The sequence below is a fragment of the Lutra lutra genome, chromosome 17 (assembly GCF_902655055.1).
Source record: "Lutra lutra chromosome 17, mLutLut1.2, whole genome shotgun sequence".
Classification (NCBI taxonomy): domain Eukaryota; kingdom Metazoa; phylum Chordata; class Mammalia; order Carnivora; family Mustelidae; genus Lutra; species Lutra lutra.
In genome coordinates, this window is record NC_062294.1 from 57,371,621 (window position 1) to 57,383,084 (window position 11,464).

The window sequence follows — 11,464 nt, forward strand, 5'->3', positions numbered from 1 at the left end:
TCCAGCTCAAGGTGATGGAGCTGTTGGTCTGAGTTCCTTGTGCAGATCCGTGACCCTGTTGGGAGCTGACACATGGGGACAGAAGCTCAAGGGGCTGTATCGCCACGGACCCTCCATCCCGAGCCTGCTCACCTCCCCTGATTGCTCAGTCATCAGACGAGTCCACTTCCTAGGAAGTGTGAACCACAGAAAAGAGGCCAGGTGGGGACCAAGATCCCCCACGGCCTCTCTGCCCTGAGTCTACAGGCCTGGGTCCCACCCATCACCTTTCTCAACACTGTCTTCCCAAGGAACAGCTTGATCAGGGCCCTTCCTTACTTCTGGACACTCCTTTCTAGACAGAGCTGTTGATCTCAGTCTTCTTAGCCCAAATGGCCGAAGGCTAAAAGTTGCAGGTTCCGTCTACCCACAGTGAACCTAGTCCTGGCATAATCCTGGTTCCCGTCTCACACTTGGGGCCCGCCATGTATAGGCTGAGAGGCGGGTCCCTTGGGTCCAGCCAATACAGTGGGACGAGGTGTGCACTTGTTGGTTCCCGAGGGGTGGTGCTGGGTGGTCAGGGGCTCTCTTCCTCCCCAAAGACAGCCTCGTAATTAGAAATCCCTGGCTGCTGAGGACAGACTCCTCCTAGAAGCAGACCTACAAGCTCAAGGTCCAGTGACACTAGGTGGGGTCGCTAAAGTCTCCCCAGTCCTCTCCCTCCAACATCTCCATAGTACTGGGTCTGTCTAGAGCCAGCCTGAGTCTCACCAGTGGCTTCCGTGAGTGTCCTGTTGTCACTGCTGACCCCATTCCTCTCCGCCTGGACAGTGAAGGTGTACAAGCTCCCAGCTTCCAGCTGCTCCACTGTGATCCTCGTATCCGAGGTGTTAGAGACCCTGGTTTCCTGAGTGTTAATGGCCATAATGCCCCCCATGACCCACGAGACCCGGTAGGTGTAGGAAGGACGATCTGGGCCCATGGGAGCTGTCCAGCTCAAGGTGATGGAGCTGTTGGTCTGAGTTTCCTTGTGCAGATCCGTGACCCTGTTGGGAGCTGACACATGGGGACAGAAGCTCAAGGGGCTGTATCGCCACGGACCCTCCATCCCGAGCCTGCTCACCTCCCCTGATTGCTCAGTCATCAGACGAGTCCACTTCCTAGGAAGTGTGAACCACAGAAAAGAGGCCAGGTGGGGACCAAGATCCCCCACGGCCTCTCTGCCCTGAGTCTACAGGCCTGGGTCCCACCCATCACCTTTCTCAACACTGTCTTCCCAAGGAACAGCTTGATCAGGGCCCTTCCTTACTTCTGGACACTCCTTTCTAGACAGAGCTGTTGATCTCAGTCTTCTTAGCCCAAATGGCCGAAGGCTAAAAGTTGCAGGTTCCGTCTACCCACAGTGAACCTAGTCCTGGCATAATCCTGGTTCCCGTCTCACACTTGGGGCCCGCCATGTATAGGCTGAGAGGCGGGTCCCTTTGGGTCCAGCCAATACAGTGGGACGAGGTGTGCACTTGTTGGTTCCCGAGGGGTGGTGCTGGGTGGTCAGGGGCTCTCTTCCTCCCCAAAGACAGCCTCGTAATTAGAAATCCCTGGCTGCTGAGGACAGACTCCTCCTAGAAGCAGACCTACAAGCTCAAGGTCCAGTGACACTAGGTGGGGTCGCTAAAGTCTCCCCAGTCCTCTCCTTCCCACATCTCCATAGTACTGGGTCTGTCTAGAGCCAGCCTGAGTCTCACCAGTGGCTTCCGTGAGTGTCCTGTTGTCACTGCTGACCCCATTCCTCTCCGCCTGGACAGTGAAGGTGTACAAGCTCCCAGCTTCCAGCTGCTCCACTGTGATCCTCGTATCCGAGGTGTTAGAGACCCTGGTTTCCTGAGTGTTAATGGCCATAATGCCCCCCATGACCCACGAGACCCGGTAGGTGTAGGAAGGACGATCTGGGCCCATGGGAGCTGTCCAGCTCAAGGTGATGGAGCTGTTGGTCTGAGTTTCCTTGTGCAGATCCGTGACCCTGTTGGGAGCTGACACATGGGGACAGAAGCTCAAGGGGCTGTATCGCCACGGACCCTCCATCCCGAGCCTGCTCACCTCCCCTGATTGCTCAGTCATCAGACGAGTCCACTTCCTAGGAAGTGTGAACCACAGAAAAGAGGCCAGGTGGGGACCAAGATCCCCCACGGCCTCTCTGCCCTGAGTCTACAGGCCTGGGTCCCACCCATCACCTTTCTCAACACTGTCTTCCCAAGGAACAGCTTGATCAGGGCCCTTCCTTACTTCTGGACACTCCTTTCTAGACAGAGCTGTTGATCTCAGTCTTCTTAGCCCAAATGGCCGAAGGCTAAAAGTTGCAGGTTCCGTCTACCCACAGTGAACCTAGTCCTGGCATAATCCTGGTTCCCGTCTCACACTTGGGGCCCGCCATGTATAGGCTGAGAGGCGGGTCCCTTTGGGTCCAGCCAATACAGTGGGACGAGGTGTGCACTTGTTGGTTCCCGAGGGGTGGTGCTGGGTGGTCAGGGGCTCTCTTCCTCCCCAAAGACAGCCTCGTAATTAGAAATCCCTGGCTGCTGAGGACAGACTCCTCCTAGAAGCAGACCTACAAGCTCAAGGTCCAGTGACACTAGGTGGGGTCGCTAAAGTCTCCCCAGTCCTCTCCTTCCCACATCTCCATAGTACTGGGTCTGTCTAGAGCCAGCCTGAGTCTCACCAGTGGCTTCCGTGAGTGTCCTGTTGTCACTGCTGACCCCATTCCTCTCCGCCTGGACAGTGAAGGTGTACAAGCTCCCAGCTTCCAGCTGCTCCACTGTGATCCTCGTATCCGAGGTGTTAGAGACCCTGGTTTCCTGAGTGTTAATGGCCATAATGCCCCCCATGACCCACGAGACCCGGTAGGTGTAGGAAGGACGATCTGGGCCCATGGGAGCTGTCCAGCTCAAGGTGATGGAGCTGTTGGTCTGAGTTTCCTTGTGCAGATCCATGACCCTGTTGGGAGCTGACACATGGGGACAGAAGCTCAAGGGGCTGTATCGCCACGGACCCTCCATCCCGAGCCTGCTCACCTCCCCTGATTGCTCAGTCATCAGACGAGTCCACTTCCTAGGAAGTGTGAACCACAGAAAAGAGGCCAGGTGGGGACCAAGATCCCCCACGGCCTCTCTGCCCTGAGTCTACAGGCCTGGGTCCCACCCATCACCTTTCTCAACACTGTCTTCCCAAGGAACAGCTTGATCAGGGCCCTTCCTTACTTCTGGACACTCCTTTCTAGACAGAGCTGTTGATCTCAGTCTTCTTAGCCCAAATGGCCGAAGGCTAAAAGTTGCAGGTTCCGTCTACCCACAGTGAACCTAGTCCTGGCATAATCCTGGTTCCCGTCTCACACTTGGGGCCCGCCATGTATAGGCTGAGAGGCGGGTCCCTTTGGGTCCAGCCAATACAGTGGGACGAGGTGTGCACTTGTTGGTTCCCGAGGGGTGGTGCTGGGTGGTCAGGGGCTCTCTTCCTCCCCAAAGACAGCCTCGTAATTAGAAATCCCTGGCTGCTGAGGACAGACTCCTCCTAGAAGCAGACCTACAAGCTCAAGGTCCAGTGACACTAGGTGGGGTCGCTAAAGTCTCCCCAGTCCTCTCCCTCCAACATCTCCATAGTACTGGGTCTGTCTAGAGCCAGCCTGAGTCTCACCAGTGGCTTCCGTGAGTGTCCTGTTGTCACTGCTGACCCCATTCCTCTCCGCCTGGACAGTGAAGGTGTACAAGCTCCCAGCTTCCAGCTGCTCCACTGTGATCCTCGTATCCGAGGTGTTAGAGACCCTGGTTTCCTGAGTGTTAATGGCCATAATGCCCCCCATGACCCACGAGACCCGGTAGGTGTAGGAAGGACGATCTGGGCCCATGGGAGCTGTCCAGCTCAAGGTGATGGAGCTGTTGGTCTGAGTTTCCTTGTGCAGATCCGTGACCCTGTTGGGAGCTGACACATGGGGACAGAAGCTCAAGGGGCTGTATCGCCACGGACCCTCCATCCCGAGCCTGCTCACCTCCCCTGATTGCTCAGTCATCAGACGAGTCCACTTCCTAGGAAGTGTGAACCACAGAAAAGAGGCCAGGTGGGGACCAAGATCCCCCACGGCCTCTCTGCCCTGAGTCTACAGGCCTGGGTCCCACCCATCACCTTTCTCAACACTGTCTTCCCAAGGAACAGCTTGATCAGGGCCCTTCCTTACTTCTGGACACTCCTTTCTAGACAGAGCTGTTGATCTCAGTCTTCTTAGCCCAAATGGCCGAAGGCTAAAAGTTGCAGGTTCCGTCTACCCACAGTGAACCTAGTCCTGGCATAATCCTGGTTCCCGTCTCACACTTGGGGCCCGCCATGTATAGGCTGAGAGGCGGGTCCCTTTGGGTCCAGCCAATACAGTGGGACGAGGTGTGCACTTGTTGGTTCCCGAGGGGTGGTGCTGGGTGGTCAGGGGCTCTCTTCCTCCCCAAAGACAGCCTCGTAATTAGAAATCCCTGGCTGCTGAGGACAGACTCCTCCTAGAAGCAGACCTACAAGCTCAAGGTCCAGTGACACTAGGTGGGGTCGCTAAAGTCTCCCCAGTCCTCTCCCTCCAACATCTCCATAGTACTGGGTCTGTCTAGAGCCAGCCTGAGTCTCACCAGTGGCTTCCGTGAGTGTCCTGTTGTCACTGCTGACCCCATTCCTCTCCGCCTGGACAGTGAAGGTGTACAAGCTCCCAGCTTCCAGCTGCTCCACTGTGATCCTCGTATCCGAGGTGTTAGAGACCCTGGTTTCCTGAGTGTTAATGGCCATAATGCCCCCCATGACCCACGAGACCCGGTAGGTGTAGGAAGGACGATCTGGGCCCATGGGAGCTGTCCAGCTCAAGGTGATGGAGCTGTTGGTCTGAGTTTCCTTGTGCAGATCCGTGACCCTGTTGGGAGCTGACACATGGGGACAGAAGCTCAAGGGGCTGTATCGCCACGGACCCTCCATCCCGAGCCTGCTCACCTCCCCTGATTGCTCAGTCATCAGACGAGTCCACTTCCTAGGAAGTGTGAACCACAGAAAGAGGCCAGGTGGGGACCAAGATCCCCCACGGCCTCTCTGCCCTGAGTCTACAGGCCTGGGTCCCACCCATCACCTTTCTCAACACTGTCTTCCCAAGGAACAGCTTGATCAGGGCCCTTCCTTACTTCTGGACACTCCTTTCTAGACAGAGCTGTTGATCTCAGTCTTCTTAGCCCAAATGGCCGAAGGCTAAAAGTTGCAGGTTCCGTCTACCCACAGTGAACCTAGTCCTGGCATAATCCTGGTTCCCGTCTCACACTTGGGGCCCGCCATGTATAGGCTGAGAGGCGGGTCCCTTTGGGTCCAGCCAATACAGTGGGACGAGGTGTGCACTTGTTGGTTCCCGAGGGGTGGTGCTGGGTGGTCAGGGGCTCTCTTCCTCCCCAAAGACAGCCTCGTAATTAGAAATCCCTGGCTGCTGAGGACAGACTCCTCCTAGAAGCAGACCTACAAGCTCAAGGTCCAGTGACACTAGGTGGGGTCGCTAAAGTCTCCCCAGTCCTCTCCTTCCCACATCTCCATAGTACTGGGTCTGTCTAGAGCCAGCCTGAGTCTCACCAGTGGCTTCCGTGAGTGTCCTGTTGTCACTGCTGACCCCATTCCTCTCCGCCTGGACAGTGAAGGTGTACAAGCTCCCAGCTTCCAGCTGCTCCACTGTGATCCTCGTATCCGAGGTGTTAGAGACCCTGGTTTCCTGAGTGTTAATGGCCATAATGCCCCCCATGACCCACGAGACCCGGTAGGTGTAGGAAGGACGATCTGGGCCCATGGGAGCTGTCCAGCTCAAGGTGATGGAGCTGTTGGTCTGAGTTTCCTTGTGCAGATCCGTGACCCTGTTGGGAGCTGACACATGGGACAGAAGCTCAAGGGGCTGTATCGCCACGGACCCTCCATCCCGAGCCTGCTCACCTCCCCTGATTGCTCAGTCATCAGACGAGTCCACTTCCTAGGAAGTGTGAACCACAGAAAAGAGGCCAGGTGGGGACCAAGATCCCCCACGGCCTCTCTGCCCTGAGTCTACAGGCCTGGGTCCCACCCATCACCTTTCTCAACACTGTCTTCCCAAGGAACAGCTTGATCAGGGCCCTTCCTTACTTCTGGACACTCCTTTCTAGACAGAGCTGTTGATCTCAGTCTTCTTAGCCCAAATGGCCGAAGGCTAAAAGTTGCAGGTTCCGTCTACCCACAGTGAACCTAGTCCTGGCATAATCCTGGTTCCCGTCTCACACTTGGGGCCCGCCATGTATAGGCTGAGAGGCGGGTCCCTTTGGGTCCAGCCAATACAGTGGGACGAGGTGTGCACTTGTTGGTTCCCGAGGGGTGGTGCTGGGTGGTCAGGGGCTCTCTTCCTCCCCAAAGACAGCCTCGTAATTAGAAATCCCTGGCTGCTGAGGACAGACTCCTCCTAGAAGCAGACCTACAAGCTCAAGGTCCAGTGACACTAGGTGGGGTCGCTAAAGTCTCCCCAGTCCTCTCCCTCCAACATCTCCATAGTACTGGGTCTGTCTAGAGCCAGCCTGAGTCTCACCAGTGGCTTCCGTGAGTGTCCTGTTGTCACTGCTGACCCCATTCCTCTCCGCCTGGACAGTGAAGGTGTACAAGCTCCCAGCTTCCAGCTGCTCCACTGTGATCCTCGTATCCGAGGTGTTAGAGACCCTGGTTTCCTGAGTGTTAATGGCCATAATGCCCCCCATGACCCACGAGACCCGGTAGGTGTAGGAAGGACGATCTGGGCCCATGGGAGCTGTCCAGCTCAAGGTGATGGAGCTGTTGGTCTGAGTTTCCTTGTGCAGATCCGTGACCCTGTTGGGAGCTGACACATGGGGACAGAAGCTCAAGGGGCTGTATCGCCACGGACCCTCCATCCCGAGCCTGCTCACCTCCCCTGATTGCTCAGTCATCAGACGAGTCCACTTCCTAGGAAGTGTGAACCACAGAAAAGAGGCCAGGTGGGGACCAAGATCCCCCACGGCCTCTCTGCCCTGAGTCTACAGGCCTGGGTCCCACCCATCACCTTTCTCAACACTGTCTTCCCAAGGAACAGCTTGATCAGGGCCCTTCCTTACTTCTGGACACTCCTTTCTAGACAGAGCTGTTGATCTCAGTCTTCTTAGCCCAAATGGCCGAAGGCTAAAAGTTGCAGGTTCCGTCTACCCACAGTGAACCTAGTCCTGGCATAATCCTGGTTCCCGTCTCACACTTGGGGCCCGCCATGTATAGGCTGAGAGGCGGGTCCCTTTGGGTCCAGCCAATACAGTGGGACGAGGTGTGCACTTCTCCTCTTTTGCCTTTGTTGGTTCCCGAGGGGTGGTGCTGGGTGGTCAGGGGCTCTCTTCCTCCCCAAAGACAGCCTCGTAATTAGAAATCCCTGGCTGCTGAGGACAGACTCCTCCTAGAAGCAGACCTACAAGCTCAAGGTCCAGTGACACTAGGTGGGGTCGCTAAAGTCTCCCCAGTCCTCTCCTTCCCACATCTCCATAGTACTGGGTCTGTCTAGAGCCAGCCTGAGTCTCACCAGTGGCTTCCGTGAGTGTCCTGTTGTCACTGCTGACCCCATTCCTCTCCGCCTGGACAGTGAAGGTGTACAAGCTCCCAGCTTCCAGCTGCTCCACTGTGATCCTCGTATCCGAGGTGTTAGAGACCCTGGTTTCCTGAGTGTTAATGGCCATAATGCCCTCCATGACCCACGAGACCCGGTAGGTGTAGGAAGGACGATCTGGGCCCATGGGAGCTGTCCAGCTCAAGGTGATGGAGCTGTTGGTCCGGTTCTGCATCCTGAGACTTGTCACTACATTGGGAACTGGCAGAAGGAGCAGAGAGACAGAGTTCCCAATCCCTGGTCCACAAGAGCCAGATCACAGCCTCCCTGTGCAGCCAGACTTGTCAAGGAGCACTTCCTAGACATGGGACCTAGGGAGGGTAGGACACCTGTAGCCCTAAGCTCAGCGGCAACCTCTGGAAAGGCCTGTCCCCAGGAATGGCCACAACTCTCCTGCCAACTCAGGGTTTGGGTCTGGTTCAGTGAGCTCACAGAGACGATGGCTGGACCCCAGAACCCAGAGGAGATGCCATCTTGACCCGTTCTTAATCTCTCATCAAGACAGAGAGTGGGCGCTGATGCTTGTCCTCTGCGGAGCTGCTGAGGCTCTATCCGGAGCAAGGCACTGCATTCCTTTCTGCCCACGCAGAGATTTTGTACAAGGCCTCAATTTGGGGTCCCTCCACTGTGAAACTGAAGTCAGCTGAGTGTCGGGTCGCAGTTCTGTCTCTCTCTCCAGTCCACTGGACCCAGCGCGCATCGTCCTGAAGGCCAGGGCCAGAGGCACCTCCCAGATCAGGGTGAGGGAGCTGATGGTCTGAGCCCCACCTTCAAGACTGTGACACATCTGGGGGCCAGGAGAAGACTCAGGGGGCTGGAGTGTCCACATTCCACACCCCTAATCCCCCCAGGGCCGGGGCCACATGCCTGTGCTCCCTACACAGCCCTGGCTGCTAAGTCTTATGGTCTGCATAAGGGATCCTAGACACTGAATGGTCCCAGCTCGGAACCTGGGATGTCCTTTCTTCATCTCCTGCTCCACAAGACCCAAGGAGATGAGCGCTAGTGTCTGCTCCACTGTCCCGTCAGCTCTCCAAACCGACCTGCCCCCCAACCAAGAATTGGAGCGGTGGCTGCCCCTCACCCGTGCTGCCGTTGCAAGTCACCTCCGAGCTGCGGATTCCATTTAGCTCCACCCACACGGTAAACTGGTACCAGGACCCGGGCTGCAGTCCGTCCACTAGGACGCTGGTGTTGGTCGTGCTTTTGTTCCCATCTGGGCCGGCACCCTCCCACTCGATCCTGTACAGGTAGTGCTGAGAGGCCATGCCATCCGGTTCTGTCCAGTTCAGGGTGATGGAGCTGTTGGTCTGGTCCTTCATGCTCAGGTTTCTGACGGGCTTGGGGACTGAGATTGGGGAAGGAGAGCCCAGTGTGAGCCGGGAGCAGCACTGTCCCTTCCACTAGCCCCAGCTCTTTCCCTGAGTCCAGGGAGGGCCACATCCATCAACACCCGTCATAGATCACCCTGCCCTCCCTGAGACCACCCCCCCTACCAGATCTCAGGGGGATTCAGTGTACCCTCCCTTCCATGTAAGGATACACTCAGCAGGGGTCACTCACCATTCGCCCAGGACCCTGTCCAGCTGCACAAGCCCTGGGGAGAACCCAGACGCAAGAGTCAGATTCAGAGCCTCATCTCCATGACCCAGGGGAGACTGTGGTGCTGGGAGGGCCCAGTCAGTGACTCTCCCGTGCTCTGTCCTCACCCTGAGCATCTCTGCACCTGAGGGAGACGGGGGACACTGGGAGTTGTCTCCACCCCCAGACTCGGCTCTAACAAAGGTCACCCCAATGACCCTCTGTCTTTTCTGGGTCCATATGTGTTGGGGTCAGAAAGAGGAGCGTGGCAGGGGCGGGGCTCGGGGAAGCCCGGAGCTGGGGTCAGCTCTACCCATAAGGTCACACAGACATATACCCAATAGGTTACACTTCCTGAAAAATACCACCTTGGAAGACTCCAGGCAGAGAGCATTCAACAGGGTGAGAAATGGAGAAGATACAGAGGTTGGGAGCCAGGAGCCAGACACCTGATCTGAGGGAAGAGGGAACTAGGGGATCTGGACTCCTGGGTCTGAGGGAGGAGGGGCTGGGGGTCTGGACACCTGGGTCTGAGGGAGGAGGGGCTGGGGGTCTGGACTCCTGGGTCTGAGGGATGAGAGGGCTGGGGGGTCTGGACTCCTGGGTCTGAGGGAGGAGAGGGCTGGGGGGGTCTGGACTCCTGGGTCTGAGGGAGGAGGGACTGAGGGCCTAGACTACACGGTCTGAGGGAGAGGTGGGTTGGGGTCTGGACACCTGGGTCTGAGGGAGGAGGGGCTGGGGTTCTGGACTCCTGGGTCTGAGGGATGAGAGGGCTGGGGGGTCTGGACTCCTGGGTCTGAGGGAGGAGAGGGCTGGGGGGGTCTGGACTCCTGGGTATGAGGGAGGAGGGACTGAGGGCCTAGACTATAGGGTCTGAGGGAGGAGGGAGTTGGGGTCTGGACTCCTGGGTCTGAGGGAGGAGGGGCTGGGGTTCTGGACTCCTGGGTCTGAGGGAGGAGGGGGCTGGGGGTCTGGACTCCTGGGTCTGAGGGAGGAGGGGGCTGGGGGTCTGGACTCCTGGGTCTGAGGGAGGAGGGGGCTGGGGGTCTGGACTCCTGAGTCTGAGGGAGGAAGGGGCTAGGAGTCTGGATTCTTGGGTCCGAGGGAGGAGGGCACTTGTGGCCAGGACTCCTGGGTCTGAGGGAAGAGTCATCTAGGGCTCTGGACTTCTGGGTCTGAAGGAGGAGGAGCTGGGTGTCTGGACTCTTGGGTCTGAGGGAGGAGTGGCTGGGTGTCTGGACTTCTGGGTCTGAGGGAGGAGGGGCTGGGGGTCTGGACTCCTGGTCTGAGGGAAGAGGGAACTAGGGGGTCTGGACTTCTGGGTCTGAGGGAGGAGGGGGCTGGGGGTCTGGACTCCTGAGTCTGAGGGAGGAGGGGGCTGGGGGTCTGGACTCCTGAGTCTGAGGGAGGAAGGGGCTAGGAGTCTGGATTCTTGGGTCCGAGGGAGGAGGGCACTTGTGGCCAGGACTCCTGGGTCTGAGGGAAGAGTCATCTGGGGCTCTGGACTTCTGGGTCTGATGGAGGAGGGGCTGGGGGTCTGGACTCCTGGTCTGAGGGAAGAGGGAACTAGGGGGTCTGGATTCCTGGGTCTGAGGGAGGAGGGGCTCGGGGTCTGGACTCCTGGGTCTGAGAGAGGAGGGGCTGGGGGTCTGGACTCCTGGGTCTGAGGGAGGAGGGACTGAGGGCCTAGACTACAGGATCTGAGGCAGTAGGGGCCTGGGGGTCTGGACTCCTGGGTCTGAGGGAGGAAGGGGCTAGGAGTCTGGATTCTTGGGTCCGAGGGAGGAGGGCACTTGTGGCCAGGACTCCTGGGTCTGAGGGAAGAGTCATCTGGGGCTCTGGACTTCTGGGTCTGAAGGAGGAGGAGCTGGGTGTCTGGACTCTTGGGTCTGAGGGAGGAGGGGCTGGGGGTCTGGACTCCTGGGTCTTAGGGAGGATGGCACCAGTGGCCGGGACTCCTGGGTCTTTGTGAGCAAACCTGAGTTTGCCAGAAAGCAGAGTTCCTTCTCCCAGTGGATGATCTGTTGTGAGAGCGCAGGTGTGTCTGACAATCCACAGGCCTTCTTCCTTCTCCAGGCGACCTTCAGCCCCTACTCCCTCGGGACCTAGCCCCCCACCCCTGTCTGTAAGGACTCACCAGCAGCACCAGGCTCCCCCAGGCCTCAAGGCTGCCTCTGGTCCTCTTCATTTCTCCTGTCACTGGTCACTGCCGATGGACTCAGATGCCCTGGCCCCGAC

General features: G+C 57.8%; 1 protein-coding gene across 1 annotated transcript; it reads right to left on the reverse strand.

Moving 5' to 3' along the window:
• Nucleotides 1–6: 6 nt before the first annotated feature.
• LOC125088584 (receptor-type tyrosine-protein phosphatase H-like) lies at nucleotides 7–11,464 on the reverse strand. Its single transcript, XM_047709784.1, has 11 exons — nucleotides 11,364–11,464; nucleotides 8,730–8,993; nucleotides 7,562–7,846; nucleotides 6,575–6,859; nucleotides 5,605–5,889; nucleotides 4,635–4,919; nucleotides 3,664–3,948; nucleotides 2,693–2,977; nucleotides 1,722–2,006; nucleotides 751–1,035; nucleotides 7–65 (listed from the first exon to the last, which is right to left on the reverse strand). The coding sequence occupies exons 2-11, from the start codon at nucleotides 8,965–8,967 to the stop codon at nucleotides 7–9; spliced, it is 2,577 nt and encodes an 858-aa protein (XP_047565740.1). The 5' UTR covers nucleotides 8,968–8,993; nucleotides 11,364–11,464.